The sequence below is a fragment of the Vanacampus margaritifer genome, chromosome 1, assembly GCF_051991255.1.
Source record: "Vanacampus margaritifer isolate UIUO_Vmar chromosome 1, RoL_Vmar_1.0, whole genome shotgun sequence".
In the NCBI taxonomy this organism is placed as follows: Eukaryota; Metazoa; Chordata; class Actinopteri; order Syngnathiformes; family Syngnathidae; genus Vanacampus; species Vanacampus margaritifer.
In genome coordinates, this window is record NC_135432.1 from 46,902,232 (window position 1) to 46,923,922 (window position 21,691).

At 40.5% G+C, this 21,691-nt stretch overlaps 2 protein-coding genes across 2 annotated transcripts in view; one reads left to right on the forward strand and one right to left on the reverse strand.

Annotated features, from left to right (window-relative positions):
* rrh (retinal pigment epithelium-derived rhodopsin homolog) overlaps window positions 1–12,194 on the forward strand; it is a 32,462-nt gene extending 20,268 nt beyond the window's left edge. The window contains exons 3-8 of the mRNA XM_077560147.1: window positions 7,238–7,337; window positions 7,455–7,608; window positions 9,350–9,518; window positions 9,805–9,983; window positions 10,073–10,219; window positions 11,846–12,194. Of these exons, the coding sequence (XP_077416273.1) occupies window positions 7,238–7,337; window positions 7,455–7,608; window positions 9,350–9,518; window positions 9,805–9,983; window positions 10,073–10,178 (708 nt within the window). The 3' untranslated portion in view covers window positions 10,179–10,219; window positions 11,846–12,194. The remainder of the gene's footprint in view (window positions 1–7,237; window positions 7,338–7,454; window positions 7,609–9,349; window positions 9,519–9,804; window positions 9,984–10,072; window positions 10,220–11,845) is intronic.
* Window positions 1–21,691, reverse strand: part of LOC144048747 (glucosamine-6-phosphate deaminase 2) — a 267,445-nt gene that overhangs the window by 47,308 nt on the left and 198,446 nt on the right. The gene's annotated exons all lie outside the window — the stretch shown is intronic.

Here is a 21,691-nt window from a genome sequence, read left to right on the forward strand (position 1 = left end):
CTTCGTCGTCGCTGGAATGGGCTTCAAAAGTTACTTCCTCCTCCGTAACTTCAATGTAGGAAGAAGTTGAGGGTCGAGGAGAAGAAGATGAGGGTTGATGAGTATCTTCCTTGGAGGATTTACTAGAAACTGGCAGAAAGAAGCGATCTAACAACGATTGCACAGTTTTCTTATTTTTTCATCATAAATGATGCGGTAGCACTGTATGGCATCATTCAATTGATTTGCAACCTTTGTGCAACGTTCAATATTTGGGTCTTGCTGCTCGAAGAGTGCGATGGCTTTATCTATGAGCGACAGCCGTTTCTTCTTCTTCCTCCTCCTCCTCGACACGTTGCTGAGCCTCCAATGCTGGGTGAGCTCTCACAGCGCCAAGCGTCGGTATTAGCGGCGGAAAGAAGCACTACAGTACTCGGAAAAAGGTGCTGTACAAAATCTAACTTACAGCATCTCTTTCCGAACATTTTTTGACATGCGCGCATGCACGCAGACATGTTCGTATGTACCGTTGTTCGTAACTCGAATGTTCGTAAGTAGGGGAGTAAATCAAAGCAATTTTGTCCAATTCTAAATAGTTATAACTAAATCAAAACGGTTCTAATTAAATTTAAACATAATATTTCTTTCAATTCCCATTTGGGCTCTTTTAAAAAAGCCCAACACACAAGCTAAACATTAAAAAACACTTCAGAGAGACAGTCCAGCGCGGATCTTGATCGTCGCAAAATTAAGCAATGTTTGTGTGTGGAGTTTAGAAATAAGAATAGCAGGAGAGAGAGAGAGAGAGAGGGTAGTTTAGCAGTCATATGACATTAAAGAACAATGTGATTCATTAAGAAAGTTTCAGTGGAAGGGGCATATCATATATATAAGGCATAACCCGATGTGACGTGGCTATATTCAACAAAAAGTGTCACAACGCAATAGCAGATGTGTTTTTGCCGCAAAGTCATCTCGCAATGACGGTCTTTTTATGGAACAGTGCCTCGGAAAGCACGTGACATCATCCCCCTGGAACAGACAGCCAGGGCATCTGGGTCAGCAGCTTAGTTACCCCCCGGTCAGGTGATGTGATTGATGAGCCTTGTGGACCACATGTGGGTGATGTGCTCCCCCCTTTATGAGCAGCAAACCAGATCGACCTCTCCTTCACCAATCTGTATGCAAAACCATTTTCATTTAGTCACTTATAACATACATATTCAACATTCTTTACTTTGGAAAGAGCACCTGGTAGTTTTTGTTAGTTGGGAGTTAGTTTTTTAGTTAATTGTTTAAGTTGTAGGACTTGGAACGTGCTCTTGAACCCGGGAAAAGTTCTGTTTGTTGTGACATTCAAACAGAATCCGTTTAATGACATTTGCACATTCAATGATACAACAATGAAAATCTTGTAGCCAATTAAAACTTTATGAGGCCAATTGTTTAATATTTCTATATATTTTTTTAAATCTGTCCTTGGGATCAGCGATAATATACTATAGCAAATATGTTTTAATCCCAATGCCTTTGCTATATCTTATAAAGTTTTGTTTTTGAAATGGGTTCCTTTGTCTGATCCAATATCCCTAGGAAACCCTTATGATGGTAGACAATGATTAATCAAAAAATTTTACCGTGATATTTACTGTTGTAGATTTAGCATAAATGTGCTTTTAGTCGTAACCAGCAAATTTCTGTATTTTTTTTATCATATCAGTGTAAATCATATAAAAACAACAACATCTTAACCCAGAGTGGTCACGTCCGGCCGGGCCATGAACACTCCGGGAAGAGATTTATATATATATACTTATACCTTTAATAAACACTGCAGTCCTGCAGTTCATTTTTAACAACTTGTCTCATGAAATAATGTCACCCAGGTGTGTCTAAATGTTCCTTCCACACCTAAATGGCATATTCCAGGGGCTCTAGAAATTAGACTTTTCAATTGTTTCTGAAATGGAATATATTTACCTTATTTTCGCCATGAGTGTCGTCTTTGTCAAAACTTACTTTCCTCCATGGTCAAAGTCCGATCACCTCAATTCTCCTCCTGTGAATTCATTCATTCTCACAGACTGTAGAATTATCACATTCAGACTAACTTATAGTTCTACATTTATTTAATTCAACATGAACTGTTTGTGTGCATACCTTCCTTCATGACGATACACACAGACAGACCAGTAATTCCCCCATCTGATAAAGATCAACTCAGATCATTTTCAGACATATATGTGAAAACTGTAGCAGCGAACAGATTGCTGCTTCAAAGAGGGAAAAAAAACAGACACCTTGTGTCCTGTAGATAAGAAAAAACAAATTGGGGCAATTTGGCCAACACCAAAACTATAGGGGCAGATCCGGCTTAACTAGCAACAACAAGTCATAAAAACAAAAGCCTTTGAGGCAAGCGTTTGTGATGCAAATTTGAATCCTGTTCAGGCAACACAAAGTGAGGAAAAACAAACAAACTGTAAAGTAAGATAAAAGATCAGAGGGAAAACAAGACAAAATACCTACTTTAAACAAACCAAAAAGTAATCTTAAAATGCTGATTAACCCCACCTCTTCTACAGAGTAGTGGGGCTTGTAAAACACAGCAGGGAACTTTGCAGAAAGCATCCCCCGTGGGATCCAAAGATCACAGTGCTGTGAGCTTAATCAAAAATTAAAAATTTAACCAGCAAATTTGCCGTAAGTGTTCCACATCAATGAGTCCCAATCCAGAAGCCTGATTCAAATAAGCCGTTTTCAATTTCCAAAACTACGTTGCTACAGATCACATCTCCCATTCTGACATAATACAGAGTGCAAATGTACACAAACAGACCAAAATACGACCCAAGGAGCTAATCTCAGATGATTCGAGAGCTTTGGGTCCACAACTGGAGTCCATATCCCTTCCTGTCCAGCAGATGGCAGCAGCTGCGCAGGGCAAAGTTCAAAGCGGGCCTGGGCTTTCACTGGAGATCCCCTGATAGTTTCATCCAGACGGCTGTGATGAGAGTTCGAGATGTCTGCTCAAAAAGTTGATGGACATTATGCTCAAACAATGCATAAGAGTCACTGAACAGTCACAGGGCGAGCGGATATACAGTGTACCATCCTTGTCGCAGTCTGTGTGGTCACTTTCCCCCCGAAAGTGGCCATCGTGCAGCTTGCCGTTCACTCTGTACACCAAGCAGAGCAGGAGACAACTGTCCATATTCGTGGCCCAACAGCCAGGTTAATCCAGCACGTTTGTTGAGTCACCCTAGAGAAACACCTGTAGCCAAAGATTGAACCTGCCAGAAACATTATACACTCGCAACAGACAGAGGGAGATGAGATCATAGCAAGAGAGTACTATCTGCTTGTTGTAATTCATTTTTTTAAAATGTATTCATCTTTATTTATTTTGTAGTTTTTTTTTTAATTTATTCACTACACTATAGCAAGTAGTATTACTATATTTACGCATATGTCTACCATAGACATCTTCTTCATTACATGTTACCTCAAATTATGCTTAAAATGTGACACCTCCCAGTCAGCGCCCACATGGAAAGTTCTCTCAAGTCTCAGGACTTGCACGCAAAATGGCCGACTTCAAATTCTGTAATGGGACTCAGAGACAGAACAAAGGTTAAATCATTTTCACACCTACGAATGAGTCATCAGAGATGCAGGGAAAAAATAAAAAATGAAAATTATTTTTCAAAAAAAAAAAATATTACTCCATATTCAACTATAAAAAGCAGACCTAATCATATGAAATAATATGAATAGTGGCCTGTAGTTATCATCTAAACCTCTATATCTTTCCGCTTAACAGGAATACTTTGATCTAACAGATTAGCATCAGAAGACCCCCTGGTATTCACACACACACACACAAAAGATTGCAACCAGATGTTGCTTGTTACAAAAAAATTACCAGTCTACCTCCTAAAACAATAGCTCACTCCCCCATCCCCACAGGCCTGTCTCTAAACAAGCGCGGGGGAAGGGCTTTAAAAATTGTCACAGACAAAGGAGGAATTCTCCCCCACAACAAAATATGCAGAACGAGTTCCTGCCACCTCTCAATTTCACCCCCACTTTTGAGGACAAAGGAATTGGAGAGATAGAAAAAAATACTTTTCACCCTTTTTTCATTGAAACCTACTTTCTTCCACTTTCTGCAAAACGCCATTCATATACAACCTATCTTATCTCCCTTATTTTTGGAGACACAAAAATACCTGTCACCAACAAACTCAGTCCTCCTTTCATTTAACTTCTGTTCTTCTCCATTTTCATAAAGGCATTGAGGAGAAAAAACACAAAAACTGCCCTTCTACTTCAACACTCCCCCAGGACATTACGCAATACACCTTTCCATTGTCAGGGTCACACAAACATTCACAACTCCCTGCACACAAACAAGAAAAAATCAAATCCCCCCAAAAAACACACAATTCACACATGCTCCACATATATCTCACACAGTCAAGCAACCAAAGACACCCACCAACTAGGCCCAAAACACACTCAAACGCAACACAAACTCCTCAAATTAATTGAACCAATTCAATAGGTTATAATTCTCACCGCAACGTTGCTCATTACTCCTGCAAAAAATAAAATAACCACAGACGAACCCAAATATCTCCGAAGTGCACGGACTCACGTAAAAAAATACACCGTGCCTCTGTCAAAAAATAACTTATATCTAGATCTATCGATTACTTCGCGAAGCGGCTAAACACAACAAAAATAACAACAAAATCAAACATAGCCGTCCACTTCAATCTGTTCATGCTGTCTCAATCACAGCAGCGCCGAATCCAATGTGACGGTACTTCCCTAAAAAAGACCGTCACCACGTACGTATAGTTCAAATGTCAACTTATTCGCGCACAATTCATCGTAACGTTACGTACTTAACTCAAACTAGGTAGCTGCGCCACAGACACGTCGCGCACATTGTAGAAGACAAACAACGAAAACTGCGTGGCGCCAACACACCACCACGGAGCTTAACAAACAAACGCGTACACTAAACAAAGACAATACCCGTTCACTCAGATCTCACGTACAACGTAGCTAAATTTAGCCGACGAAACCCGTCACAGAGTCCACGACAAACAGAATTCATCTGACAACAAGGATAAAAAGTCCTCTTACCATATTAACTCTTTTACTGCCAAAGACGTTAAATGACGTTCTGCAAAAACCTACGGAGGAGCGCCAAAGACGTTAAAAGACGTCCTCCCATTTTTATTTTTTTTTTTGAAACGGGTGCTGGGAAGGCTTGCAGAGCTCTCCTGAAAGTTTTAAGCAGGTTTTTTGAGCCTAATGACTATTTGTGGCCCCTAGAGGGCAGCGATGACTCTCTTTTGACAAGATCGGGTGGGCGTCAGTAGAGGCGGAGCTAGAGCGTTGAGAAGGAGATCAGAATGGAAAACAAAGGAAAAATGGCGGCCGGTCGCGAGGAGCTAACGCCAGAGCCGTTTTTTTCAAAGACCAAAAGCATCGCTGAAAAAGCACATTGTTGATGACGATCATCATCATTGATAATGAAGATGATGGTGACTCCGTGGTTGGAAAGCATTGACGCGGCAGTAGAAGACGTTAGATGGAGCTAGATGGAGGAGGGAACGGGCAATGGCGAGCGTTTGCAAGCAGCTCTACACTTACAAGACGAAAGGCATCGACCAACGCTAAAATAGTACATTGATGACGACGGTGATCATCCTCGATGATGATGAAGGTGAATCCGAGCTTGACGGCGAAATTGGAACCGCTGATGCGGCGGCTATGACGGTGTCGTAACGCGGAGCGCAACCGAGCACGCACAGGTGGACGTTCGATCGGACGACGGAGAGTGCCCCGAGTCCAATGCATATTCATCGGAGGAAGTGTGTACAGTCTGCTACTTGCTTTTTATTCCCCGGAAAAAAAGGCCGTCAAGAAAGTGTAACGTTTGCACGCAAAACGGACCAATGTGAAAGTGAAAGTAAACTGTTGTGCGAGTCCTGGCGTCTCCTTGCACGCAGGAGAGCGTTACAAAAGGAAAAACTGTATTTGAAACATCCACATAATTGTAAGTAGTACCACAGTTGCACACATTTGTAAATAGTTTGCGAAATTGTTTTGTCAAATTGTTACACTGTTGAATGGAAATAAACGTATTTTGCAATCAAAAAACACTTTTTCATTGTTGGTGAAAGCGTTTTACAGAAGTAAAGCACTATTTAGGTGTTTGTGGCATCATTCATGGACAAAAAGAAGTGTACAATTCACTAGAGTGCATGAAATAACATCGTTTCACAAAAAGCTATTTTTCTCCGTTTTTTGTTTCAAAAGAGAGAATTTCGGTGAAAGTAACCATTTTCTATTGTTGATTACTGAAGAACGGAATAAGGTAGAAATCTGTGGACCTTGAAAGATCACTCAAAATGCTTAAATCGGCTGGCACTGGCGACAACCCGTTTTTGAAAACGTCTGGCAGTCAAAGAGTTAACTCGGCGCCATGGAATTCTGTTCGTCCGGACTCCGCCACGAGGCACGTAGAACGGTAGAGCTCGAACGTCGGGCGTCACCAATTGTTGGAATGAAGGATTCTTACCATTTGCGTGTTCATGCCGTTGATTAATAAACATACATGAGATCAGTGAATTCAGGCATTTTCTTCACATTTATTCACGACATCGCCGACAGGAGACGATGGCAGCCACCCGCGCCATCTTGAATTCTCAACTGTAAAGTTCCCATCCCCCGCCTGTGGCTAATATCCCTTTGTCCTCCAAAATGTTACCTCCCAGAGTCACATGACTACGCCCCCATTGGTCACAATGTCTCAATACACCATGCTAGTAGGAATTTAAAGTGACAGAGAATTGTCATACAAAACTATACTGAGTAAATCAAAGCAATTTTGTCCAATTCTAAATAGTTATAACTAAATCAAAACAGTTATAATTAAATTGAAACATAATATTTCTTTCAACAGCTAAGGTGTTTAATCTGCAAACGAGAAGATGTTTGAGTCATAAATGGTCAAATAAAAAGTCCATTGTAAATATATTTTTGGGAAAATTTCCACATTGAGCAGCTTTACAACTTATGAATTGCCTGAGGGCATTTTATTTTATTTTTTTTTACTTTTATTTCCTCTCTCCTTGTTCCACCGTGATTATCTAATAGGGCGCTTGATACTAATACTAAAGTGAAACTCAGCTATAAGGACATAATCTTAGACTGCTAAAATTGTTTTTGTTTCTAGATTTATGCAGCTCTCAACATCTTCTTTGGCATGGCTAGCATCGGCCTGTTGACTGTGGTGGCCATAGACCGTCATCTCACAATTTGCAGGCCTGACATAGGTATCCAATCATATTGTACTATACATTTCCAGTATGTACAGTGAACAACAATCTTTTCTACAAAGACACAAGAATTTTTGAAATCCTTGCGCATGTGTTTGTCTTTTGTCTCTTCAGGGCAGAAAATGACGGCGCGTTCATACAATCTCCTTATTCTGGCAGCATGGCTTAATGCTTTGTTCTGGTCCACCATGCCTATAGTGGGCTGGGCTAGCTATGCCCCAGACCCAACTGGAGCTACATGCACCATTAACTGGCGGCAGAATGACACGTGAGTTGAAGACTGCTTGAACTAAAAAATATTATTACTCCCTCCCAAAAGTACAGCGGGTTAATACGGCCAAACATGTGCAGACAGGGTTGGACTGACTATCTGGCATACAGGGCAGATGCCCGTTGAGCCGGTCTCTTTTGGAGCCAATGCAGTGCTCTATAATTATTATTTTCCTCAATTTTACCCCAAGAGATTTGCCTACAATTAATACAATCCAATCCACTTTATATCTATAGCACATTTTATAAACAAGTGTTTCCAAAGTGCTGCACATTGAGATCCGCACACTACCATACACATCAAATCTATATAATAAAAAAAAAACTGTCAATAAAATACTAAAATACAATAAAAAAAACACGAATTATTGATGAATAAATAAATAAATTAAAAGACTGTTGTAAGAAGAAGAGGGGATGCTTCACAGTTGTGAAAATGGCCTTGTCCCAACTTTTTTTTAGATTTGTTGACACCATGGAATTCAAAATCAACATAGTTTTCCCTTAAAATTATACATTTTCTCACTTTAAACTTTTGACCTGTTCAGGGTGTACCCCGCCTAATGCCCAAAGTCAGCTGGGACAGGCTCCAGCACCCCCGCGACCCTTGTGAGGACAAGAAAATGGATGGATATATATATATATATATATATATATATATATATATATATATATATATATATATATATATATAGATACACACACACACACACACCGCATTTTTCGCACTATAAGGCGCATCGGATTATAAGGCGCACCTAAGGCGCACCTCCAATGAATGGCCTATTTAAAACCTTTTTCCATATACAGGTAGTCCTCTCGTTACGAACATCCGAGTTACAAACATTCTCAGATACGAACAAAGGCTGACTGATGTCCATAAAAGCTGTATATATTAGCGTGGCCCAGTTGAAGGTCATGAGTTCATTCCTCAACCCTTGAGAGACTTTTATTTTTTCAACTCTTTATTTTACTCTCTTCCAAGTGTAAATATTACTCTAAAACTGAGTCAATTTGCTCCTACTCCAAAATAGAGACAGATTTACTCTACAGAATTTACTGTGTATGTGTATGATAAGAGACCTTCACAGGGGTTCTCAAATGGGGGTAAGTGAGATTTTAAAATATTTTAATTATGTAGCGTTCATGCAAAAAAAAGAAAAAAAGCTTGACACAGCAGTTTTCTTCCTGGAACCAACAATGACAAAAATCCAAAATGCAAAAACACTCTGTTGGTAATGTTCAGTCTTCTTTTTAATTATTAAATAGCAACTAAAAGATGATCGATACATATATTTCTCATCCATAAAGGCTTTGCACTGCTTAGTGGGTAAAACAATATTTCACTTGGAGTACATAATTGAAATAAGGTTGAGAACCACGGCTGTAGTGCTCCAATATCTGAGCAAGGGGCAGCTTTTAGATAAATAGAAGTGGTCCAAGTATGAATCCTTGCGGAACCCCACATGAGATCTTTGTTCGTTGAGACCCATGACTACCGATTGAGACAAAGTAATCTCTATTTTGCAAGTAAGATTTCAACATTCAAAGGACTTCATGACCGCTGATGTCAGAGTGACAGGCCTGTCCGGTCGTCATTCAATCCCGAAATCGCAGATTTCTGATTTACCAATTCTATGCACTGTAACTCTGATGATTTTATACAAGGATACACTTGGCAACTATTTACCTAGTAAAATAAAAGCAGAAACTAACTCATTTGTTTTTTTCTTTCACAGATCCTTCATTTCTTACACTATGACGGTGATTGCCGTCAACTTTGTTGTCCCTCTGTCCATCATGTTTTACTGCTACTACAATGTGTCGGTCACAGTAAACAGATACAAAGCAAGCAACTGCCTAGATAACATTAATATTGACTGGTCGGATCAGATGGATGTAACAAAGGTAGAAAAGGACTTCACTTCTTGCTTTCATCCAAATCTACTGTGTGTAATGATTGTAATGACATTTATGTTAGCATGCAACTTTTGTGGACTTAATTTTATTGTACAATTCTCAGTAACTGAATTATATTAATTTTAAATATTCATATTTGTCAGTTATGACTCTCCATAACAGCATTTTTTATTTTTTACAGCCAATTCAGTGTTTAAATACCACTACAAATAAAGTCAATACTTGTTAGATATGTTAAACATGTAAGTTATCTTATTTTGCTTTTGGCTTGCAGATGTCCATTGTGATGATCGCAATGTTCCTTGTGGCCTGGTCTCCATACTCCATGGTGTGTCTCTGGGCATCTTTTGGTGACCCCAGAACAATTCCTGCACCCATGGCTATCATCGCCCCTCTCTTTGCCAAGTCCTCCACCTTTTATAACCCCTGCATTTATGTAATTGCTAACAAAAAGTCAGTGTTTCTTTTTTTCCCTCTATCAACCTTTTTTTTCGTTTTCAATAATGTACTACATGGGGGTTAACGTGACATTTTTCATGCAGATTCCGAAGAGCCATTATAGGGATGATCCGGTGTCAAACCAGACAAAGAATCACCATCAACACTCAGGTTCCCATGACAAGTTCTCAACAACATCTGGCCCAGTGAAATGACTGCTTCAGTTTCACAACATAGAGCTACAATTCAGGGCATGTATACAATAACATAAAAGGCATAGAATAAATCACTATCAGTGTTTCTTCATTTAATCCATTCTTTAACAAGGGTCTAAGGGGTAGGACTAGATAAGTTTTTAACTTCCTCCATCGCCTTTTGAACATATAAACTCTTTTCTTTCTTCCTATTCTTGTTTTTCTTTTTACTTCAACTTATATTTGATACTTGTAATATGTTTTGTGTTTTCTTCATGTTTATATGTTCAATAAAAAAAACATAACCTTAACCATGTTTGCGGTTTAAATTAGAGAGCACATTTAATCCATTCTTTAACAATTGTGAAAGATTAGCATTCTCTAACTGACATTCAGTGTTTTGAAGTTAATGTTGTCATTAGTAAATGTCAGAAATTAAGTAAGGCCACAGAATTTGAAACAACTCATAGTGGGATATCAACACCAAAGTCCACACTCCACCAAAGAAATCTCAAAGCCAGCATTGTAAAACCTTGAAACCGGTCTCATAACCACAGTTTGAAGGTTTTGGTATTGTCCTGAACTGGACTCCCAAAAGTCTTGGTCTTGACTTAGACAGGCCGGACATGGAATTTTCCATTGAGGCTGGTCGGGGTAGAAAGGTGCAATAGTGGTAGAGTTCAGGGCAAAAGGCAATGGACAGCAATAGAGTAGAAAGATTGAATTTTCTTTTTGACTCGGAATAAGCGTCACAGACATTCTGAAAAGGCTGGCATTGCTGGCTATTGCCAAGAACAGACTACTGTAAATTCTAGACTATTGAGCACATCTGAATATAAGCCTCACCCACCAAATTCAAATGAATAAATGCATACTATCCCATTCAGCTTCATCAATAGTTCACCATTATACTGCATTATTCAATAGAGCCTAAATAAGCAAAGTGCCATGATCTTAAACAATTCACTTAGCTCAATGGTTAGGAACATGTCTTTCACCACCTACAACAGTGGGCAAACTTGGTCCTCAAGGAGTCCTGCAGGGGTTTGAGGTTTCCCTTTTCCAACACAAGCTGATTCCAATCAACAGGATCGTTATCAGGCTTAAGCAGAGCTTGCTGATGAGCTGATCATATACCAGCTGTGTTGGAGAAGGGAAACATCCACAACTTGCAGGACTCCGGTCCTAGAGGACCGAGTTTGCCCACCACTGACCTATAACGTGGTTCAAATCCCAGTTGGACCAGACTTTAGTCCAAGTGCAATAATCATTGTCTAATTATTTAACATTCATTACATTTAGTGGAGGGCTGTCAAAGTTAAAGCGTTAACTAATTATTTAATCACAAACAATTATCACATTAATCATGTATTAATACAGATTAATCACACTATTTATGTTGACAACAGATGATCCTTTAGCTTGACAGGGGATGGTTACATTAAAGGTAGCTGTTGGGAAAATTGTACAATTAGTTATCACATGAATAAGCACCTTACTATTTGCTGCAATGAAGAATTGCTTCTGCTTGCAATGAAGAATGCTTGCTCTGCTTCCACACACATAGTCAGATTAGGACAGCCTATCTAAGATGACTCATGCAATGAAGAATTGTTTCTGCTTGCAATAAAGAATGCTTTGGTCTGCTTCTACATAGCATATTAAGGTAGTCGTATCTAACAGGTGATTAACAGGAGATGACTCATGATGACTACAAGAACATCCAACCCAGCGGAATGAAATGAGCCAGTCCGCTAAAGACACGCCTGTTGTCTGTTAAGAAATGATTGCAAACTTGACCACACATGTACTCAGCACGTACATGCACACACACATTGGCAAACAAGTACACTGTGTTCCAACTATGCTTGTGCCCCCACCTCCCTGTAGAGTTGGAACACCCATGTAACCAGGGACCGCCCTAAAGAAATAAAAAGAGAGGGCTCGGCAGAGTGTGCTTCAGACCGGTAGGAAGTTGTAACTGAGGCACACCCTCTACCCGTTCTCCTCGCTAGCTTGTGAAAAGCTACAAGGTGTCTTCTCTCCTTCATTGTGTTTTTTTTTTTTTTAATGAATGTCAGCTTATTGAACCTGACAGTAGCACAGGTTGTGTTAGAGGCAAGCAATAAATATAACTACATGCATTAAAGTAAAGCATTTAATAAATGTTTGTGTTTGACATTCAGAATATTTGTTCATGTCAAACTATTGGGGTCAAATTCATAAGAAGAGAGTGGGCAGACTTTTTGGAAATAAATGACTCTCCAGACTTATCTCCATCTCTTCTCTGGGAAGCTGGAAAAGCAGTAATTAGAGGTAAAATTATATCATATTCATCTTATAAAAAAAAATTGGATAAAAAAATTAGAAAAAGACTTGGAAGATAAAATTAAACAACTGACGGATGAGTACCAATAAAACCAAATAACCAAATATGGACTGACTTACAAAATACAAAAATACAGTTAGACGATATGCTATCTAAAAAGACAGAGTTTATAATACAACAATTGAGATACAACAACTTTGAATATAATAACAAATCAGGTAAATTTCTTGCAAACCAACTTCAACGCAATCAGGAAAAATCTCTTATAACGGCTATTAAAGGGACAACTAGTGAATGCACACAATCACCTGAAGAAATTAATAAAACATTTTATAACTATTATCGCAACCTATACTCAGAAACTAACAGGCCTAACCCTGAGCATATTGAGGCATTCCTCAGTGAAACTGAATATAAAGATATGTTAGATGCGCCACTTACTATAAACGAGTTGTACAGTGCTCTAGATAGTATGCCCAATGGCAGAGCACCTGGCCCGGATGGTTATCCGGCTATATTTTTTAAGCACTTCTAGTTAATGCGTGCTCCACTAATCTTAACTCTTTGACTGCCAGACGTTTTCAGAAAAGGGATGCCGCCAGGTCAGCCGATTTAAGCATTTTGACTGATCTTTCAAGGTCCACAGAAATTTTTGTATTTAGACTATGGAAACACATACTACCAAATGAAAGATTGAACTCTCATCTTTCATCAGAAAAAGAAAGTTTGTTTCTACCTTATTCCGTTTTTCAGTAATCAACAATAGAAAATGGTTAGTTTCACCGAAATGTTCTGTTTGAAACAAAAAATGGAGAAAACAAGCTTTTTGTGAAACTATGTTATTTCATGCACTCTAGTGAATTGTACACTTCTTTTTGTCCATGAATGACGCCACACACACCTAAACAGTGCTTTACTTCTGTAAAACACTACCACCAACAATGCAAAAGTGTTTTTAGATTGCAAAATACGTTTATTTCCATTCAACAGTGTAACAATTTGACAAAACAATTTCGCAAACTATTTACAAATGTGTGCAACTGTGGTACTATTTACAATTATGTGGATGTTTCAAATACAGTTTTTCTTTTTGTAATACTCCCCTGCGTGCAAGGAGACGGAGCAGGATTTGCACAACGGATTCGTTTCACTGCGATTGCCCCTTTCGCGTGCAGACGTTACACTTTCTTGATGGCCTTTTTTTCCAGGGAATAGCAAGTAGCAGACTGCACCCGATGAATATGCATTGGACTTGGGGCACTCTTCGTCGTCCGATTGAACGTCCGCCTGAGCGTGCTCGGTTGTGCTCCGCGTTTTCCGGTGTTAGCATCGCTAGCCGGTGAGGCTTTATGACGTGGTCATAGCCGCCGCGTCAACGCTTCCAACTTCGGCGTCAACGCTTCCAACTTCGGCGTCAACCTCGGAGCCACCATCATCATCATCGTCATCATCACTGTGCTCTTTGGCATTGGTCGATGAGCTGCTTGCAACCGGTCGCCATTGTTCGCTTCCTCAGCTATCTAGCTCCGCCTCACGTCTTCTACTGCCGTGTCAACGCTTCCAACCTCGGAGTCACCATCATCATCATCGATGATGATCATCGTCGTCATCAATGTGCTCTTTAGCACTGGTCGATGCTTTTCGTCTTTGAAAAAAATGCTCAAGCGTGAGCTGCTTGCAACCGGTCGCCATTTTCGCTTCCCATCCCCAGCCATTGTCCCCTCGAGCTCCGCCTCACGTCTTCTACTGACGCCTACCCAATCTTGTCAAAAGAGAGTCATCGCTGCCATCTAGGGGCCAAAAATAGTCATTAGGCTAACTAGATCTGCTTGAAACTTTCACCACAGCTGGCCAAGGCTTTCCTCCACCCGTTTCCCCCCCCAAAAAAATAATAAATTGGAGAACGTCTTTTAACGTCCTTGGCGGCCCTCCGTAGGATTTTACGAAACGTCATTTAACGTTTTTGGCAGTAAAAGAGTTAAGAGTAATAACAGAAATTAAAACTAATGGTTACATACGCCCACACATGAATACAGCAGCAATTAAACGTTTATTAAAGACTTGTCTATAGCTCCGGAATCTGACTTTTGGATTCAAGTTTGTGAAAACGTATTTAAAATGACAAAACACACAAATTTACAACTTATCCAATATAAAATTATTCATAGAACATACATTACTAAATATATGATGAAGAAAATGGGATTCTCAGTCTGTAGTGTTTTGTAAACACTACAGTGTTTTTAGGAGCACACGAAGAAAATTTAGGGGTGCACACGGAAATTGACTTGCAAAGTAAATACCGGTATTCCCATTTCAAAGCATTTTTATTATATTAATGATAAATACTACAATGTTTTTATTCATATTTTTTGTACAAGTGTCTACACATCATACACCATAAATATACATTTACATCTTAAATACTAAAAATGTTAAGTTGATGTTTAGAAGTACAAGTATTATCACACTCTGCACATGTTTGTAGGTATCAACAAAATTATTTGCAATGGTGGCCCATATGTTTTGTGATGATTTCATATTAAGCATTTTTATACTGGTCAACTGCATCATGGCTATGATTCATACTAAAACCATTAAAATGAGCTCATTTATTTATTAATATTAATGCTTTAAAGGATAACAAAAGTATTACAATATATACACTGTACTGACATTCATGCAATGCACTAGCTCAATTTAGAGTGTTTTATTTACTTAATTGCCGTCCCCAAACAGTCAGGTGCCACTGATCGTGTGAAGACATAGTTTGCCAGATTGAAAATACTGTATATCACTCACCACTTGAACGTCACTTGGGATGCCGCATCCCTGTTGTCCTCAGACCAGCAACGACTCGTCTTTAGCACGCAGTTTATGCCAGTGGACGGGCTAGCTGAAGATAGCAACATGAGGCTAACAAACAGGCCCGTGTGATGGTCACGTTTTTTGGTTTTTTTTTTTGCGGCATCTGAGTTATGCTGGCGTAGCTTCAATGAGAAAAGTCTTTTGAAGTGTTGAGCAGAAGTGGGCCAATAACAAAAAAGCAATTATTGGGGTTTAGCGGTTCTGTGGTTTACAACAATCCGGCATCCACGAAGGCAACGGGGGACTTTTTGTGAGCAAGTCCGTGGCTACGCCTTGTTGTCGTGGTTACGTTGGTCACCCTACTTTCTACCCGAAGCTGAAGCCATGACCATGGGCCGGGCGAGCGCCGAAGGAGGCTCTGTGCTGCGCGCAGCTAGCTGAAAGCTTATTTAAGTGGATGGCCCGGTGTTGTGCCATCGGCCGCAACTCACGTTTTTTTTTTTTTTGCTATAATCATTAAAAATTCATCCACTAGTACATATTAAATTGTAAATATAGTTCAGCGTTTTTGTAAAACACTATTATGCTCATTGTATATACTGTGTTTTTATCTTTGTCGATGGCTGGAGCCACCAGTCCTCTGCCTCGCATCAAGGTAGTGGGAGTGTGCAATGATTGCTACGTGATCTGTTTCTTCTTCGGTACAATAAAGTAAAAAAAAAAAAGTTTATTCTTCGGTTACGTCAGGTCTTTCCTGTGCACTGCGGTTGATATAGCGCCTCCATAATGGCGCAACGCTGCAACTGCAGTTAAAATACGTTGCTGCCGAGCTCAACTGGAGCGCTGTGTTGAGCGATATCAGTCCCTCAGGCCGCAAGCAAATTAGGTGGTGGCGGCCGCCTCCAAATTTTCTACATGGGAAAAACCCTGGGTAAAGTTTTTTTTCACCATACTTTGTTTGTTTTGTTTGTTTCTATATTTTCAATGACAAAATTCAATCATTCAACATAGTATTCAATGACCGCTTTGTATTATACTGCATTATTCAATACAATTGCATACGATGTCACAGATTCTTCTGTGGCAATAATGGCCCAGTGGATAATATCGGCATATCTGGGTTCAAACCCTGCATGGACCACATTTTAGTACTGTAAAAATAGGATTGTTAGTTGGTGGGTATGTGTTTCCGTTGGACTGTTGGAGTTGTTGCGCAGCGCACATGAAGAGTGGAAGCAATATGTATGAGAGATTTGTGCTGTTAGTTAAATAAAAGTTAAGTGAGCAAATGTGAGTGCTCTAACCGTCCATTCTTAATGAAAATGCAGAATGAAACATCGTGGCAATGCATGAGTAGTTAAATTGGCAATGTGAGAAGAGTGTACAAAGTGAAGCTAGTTTGTTAGCACGGAGGCTAACTACGGAAGGCCGCCATAATGGAGGGACTGAGGCCACCGCCGATTCTTTCTTTGGATTCGAGCAATTTATCAAAGACGTGGAAAGCATGGAAAGAGGAATTCACACTGTGCACAGAACTGACAATGCCGGACACAGAGGAGTCCACAAAATGCAAGTTGTTTCACTACCTCATTGGCAACGAAGGTAGGGAGCTGTTGAACACGTTGTTGATCGATAATGTGTCATCGAGGACCACCGTAATTTTGCGCAGTCAAAAGACTCATTGATAAAAGACAAAAATAGTATGTGCCCTTATGAAACTTCCCACCATGTTTGATCATTGATGTCTACAGTGAAAACTCAACCATCGCACCTGAATCATTCTTCATTAGGCCTAAGTGACAACAGCAACAGTCAACAGCACCCAGCCAGCGCAAGCAGGGAAGACCAGCAGATGAAGTAAATCAAAGCATGCCAATTTGGAGTAAAACCTTTGAAAGGAAACTTTGAAGTTCAAAGCTCTAATTAGGTCATATGAGATATTGTGCTTGAAATGTTATATATCTACAGTGGTACCTCGGCTCACGAACGCTTCAGCTCACGAACTTTTCGCCTCACGAACATTAAATTCGCGAGCATATAGTCTCAGCTGACGAACTAGTTTTCGGCGGACGAACCAAATCACGCGACACGAGAAATCACGAGAAGCTGACGCACGCTCACGGCGTCCCAGTTCGTCACCCCCTTTCTTTGAGTGCGGACGTGGTTTGTGTTTGGTAGACATTTTGGACCATTTTGGAGTGTACTTTTGCTATCAGGGGACCGAAAAAGACCCCACCACAGGCTAGTGTTAAGCCTAAGAAGACATTAAAGAAAATTACGGTCGAGCAGAAGAAGGAGATCATCGAAAAACACGAACGAGGTGTGCGTTTGTGTGACTTAGCGTCCTGGGTATTATCGCCGAGAAAACACGGCAACTTCACTCGGATATCATCAAGAGGCAACCTGGAAGTTCATAATGAGGTCCTCAACACAGAGGATTTGATTCGCCTTCAAGAGGACAAGCAGAAGGAAGCCATTCAGGAGTTGTCATGTGAGGACGAGGAGGAGGAGATGGCTGCAGCATCAAGAGAGAGCATCAAGACCATGTTAACTAAGTGGAGTGAAGTGCAGGCTTTTATCGAACAGTACCATTCAGAAAAGACTGTGGCTATGAGAATCATCAACATGATGAATGATAATGTGATGCCTCAGTTTCGTAAGACCTTACAACTCAGAAAGCAACAGGTGTCAATTAAGAGGTTTTTAGTCAGCAACAAGGATAAAGAGTCTCCTAAGAAGCAAAGAAGAGAAGCCACACCGGAGGACTCTCCTTCCAAACAGTAACTCCCTCCCTCCCTCGTCCTCCCACTCCATTCCATCAAGCCTTCAACTACTGTACCATCACAAAGGCAAGTTGCAAGTTTTGCAAATAAAAACACTTTATTATACAGTACAGTGTATTTCTTTAATTACAATACAATAGCACATTTATTATACATAAAATAAGGTATATTTTGTGTAGTTTTAAGGCTTTTTTAGTAGAAAATTGTGTTTTATGGGGACTTGGGAACGGATTATTCTCATTTCAATGGTTTCCTATGGGAAATACTTGTTTGGAAGACGAACTTTTCGGCTCACATACTCTCTGTGGGAACCAATTAAGTTTGTGAGCCAAGGTACCACTGTGTATATATATATATATATATATATATATATATATATATATATATATATATATATATATATATATATATATAAGCGATTTTTGTATGTAGCGATTATTTGGGTTGCCGTAATGGCAAACGGGAAATTTAGACGGTACTGAGGGGAGTTATAATTTACCCAGCAACCTCTGGGGGCACCACATTGACTTTGCTTGTTTGTAGGAGCAAAATAAATCTAAATAAAAATCCTATTATCAAGTATTCATAATCTGAAGTTGCTACTTAAATTAATTATGGAGTTCTTTGCTTTAATAAGAGAATTACTAATCCATTCAGTAAACACAAATTATTCGGCAGAAATTGAATTTTTAGGCAACAAATTTATTTAGTAAGCACACACATATATCAGTCACAGCCTAACCTATTAATGGAACGGAATAAAAATGTGAATCAAAGATAAAAAGAAAACATGCAACCTAACTAACTAAGATAAGAAATAAAGGGGAATGAAAAAGGTAGATGGGGAATAGAGATGGAAGCGTTTTGACTTGTCAATCCTTTTATATTTGAATAAAAGTGTTGCACCAGTAGTATATGGTCAGATTGCAATGAAGGCGCACTTACGTGCTGGTTCAGGTGCACGGGAGAGAGAGGGACTCGGCGAGCGTCGATCCTCAGTTGAAGAAAACTCAGTTGGAGGCGATCTGGGCGGTCGGTGCACGCGCAGCTGGAATGCTGCACTGGAGTCTCTGGCTGATGATGATGGCCGCACGACTGAGAGGCCGCTGCAGGTCTCCGGTTGGTGGCTAGGTGCACGTGCAGCGCGGCGGCCGCAGCAGGTTCTTGGCTGGCACAAGGGCCGTTTGGTGGAGATGTGCTTGCGCGGTTGAGAGGCCGCAGTCAGTTGGTTTGGGTGCTGTGGGGCGTCTCAGGTACACGGCTGGAGCAGAAATGGGTCGCTGGAGCGCAGCGGCTCGGTGCCTAACAGCCGTCGTGGAACCGGGTCGGCGGGACGCTGCGTGATTCAGAGAGCGGAAGGTAGGTGGGTCGGCTCTCGGCAGGAACAGACATGCGCGTTTTGGGACATGCAGTGTGGTTGCGAGTCCTTGCGTGATGCGTGCTTTGAGGCGCGCGTCGTGGCTCAAGTCCGGGGCTCAAAGAAGGAAGCCACGTGGTCGCTCTCAGCGTGTTCGGTGACCACGTCTCTAGTGATGGTTATGGGGGAAGAGGAGAAGAGGGAGAGGAGCAAAGAAGAGGGGAGCAAAGAAGAGAGAGAAGTTCCTTCACGTGCTGGCTTTTAAACTGTGTCCCAGGGGGTCGGGCAGTAGTCCCGCCTCTTCCGTGCGCTTGAAGCAGACTTGGTCAAGTGAGACCAAGCTTTTGGGATAGCATTTGATAAATTTTAATCAGAATTGGCAAGCCAGATGCTTCATTTATCATTCTGAACACATTTCAAACATTACCGCAGTCATAAAGTTATTGAATCCGCTAAGCTTACTAATTAGCTCAACTTAAGTGGCTACAGAAGTTACCACACCATTCATTTGCGATAGACATACAGGTTGTGTACTGAAACTGAATATTTCTTTCTATTTAATTATAACTGTTTTGATTTAGTTATGACTATTTAGAATTGGACAAAATTGCTTTGATTTACTCAGTATAGTTTTGATGTGACAATTCAAATGTTTAAAGGGTGAGTCTCCTACAGGACAGATGAGATGGGAGGAGGTGAATGTGTGTTAATTAGATACTTTGTTCTGAGAGGCTGAAAACCCTGTGTTTTTCCATGTGAAGTTGCTTAAAACAGTAATCTTAACATTATGTGTATTTTAAAGAATATCCTGTATATATTTTTATGTTTTTATATTATCAACTGTCGTTTAGAGGCGGCGCCTAAGGCACGGCTCAACTTGCTCAAACTGTTCTGTGTTTTTCCATGACATATGAAAACAGAAACTTAACTGTAATAAAAGCGACTTGTGGCCGGGGGAGGAGAGGAAGTCGGACGGAGCCGAGCGTGAGTCAACGTCTCACGTCTCCCCTTCTCTCCCCAGCCGCGGTTGCATTGAAACAAAGCACAGCCTCTGCCTCGTTTTTCCTTTGTGCACGGTTGGTAACTAAGGGGATCTGTAACATCAGACCCAACATTTAACTGGTGCCGAAACCCGGGACCTGCATCTGGACGGACGACCGCCGCCGAACCGAGGACACCGAGAATCTGTCGACAGCGTCTCCCCTTGCGGGACGGGTCTCCCCGCTCCGGCCCCGGCCGTTCGCCCGGACACCGGGTCCTGCGAACCAGACCGGCACCGAGGACTAACAGGTATTATGCTGTTTAATTATCACGATTTACACAAAAGTTTGAAAAAGGAACACTAAATATACTGTAGAAGTAACATAAAATAGAAAAGTGGGGAGTAAAAGCAAAGCGCTTGGGCGTTGGCCCGTGAAGATAGAAAAACCCATGGTATATATGATCCGGGCATCAAAGGGATCACGGTTTTATTAGATGAGATCCATAATACTTTTATTGACTAGTTTTTAACTTGTTAAATAAAAGTGTAGTTTTCGGGTGCCCGGGTAGAGGAAATTAAACGTTGCCGTAAATACGTAATAATTTACACCTCCCCACTCATTGTTTACCAAAATATCTGTGTTCAATATAACTAAGATTTATCAGGTCAGAACAGAACTGACTGCGATTAAAAATAATCGCCTAAAACACAAAACATGGTTTTAAATTAGAAAATGGTGCACCACAGAAAAGAGTGAGTGTGTGTGTGTCTGTGTGTGTGTGTGTGTGTGTGTGTGCGTGTGTGTGTGTGTGTGTGTGTGTGTGTGCGTGTGTGTGTGTGTGTGTGTGTGTGATAAGGAAAGGGAGTAACTGCTGCCCGCTCCGGAGTAGAAACAATGGGCCAGTCATTGAGAAAAGAAATAGAACAACACCAGGATGTTAAGTTTATTGCAAGCTTTGACGCTAATGCGTGCAAGTATCTGGAATCCTGGGTGACCAAGTATGATTTTAACCCGTCTTTGAGAGATGTCAGGAACAAAGAGGAAGTTAAGAAAAGTTTAGTGGAGAAAAGAGCAAAGAAGATTAAAAAGGGAAAGAATGTAGAAAAATTGGAAGCACAACTACGTGCTGTTGAAGTGTGGATAAAACAGTGTAAAATGAGGGCAGAAAGCATTTTGGAAAGTGAGAAAAGAAAAAAGGAAAAGACAGAAAGAAAAATGTACCAGATGAAGATAAGACCAACGGAGGAAACCGGCGCCAGACGAAGAGAC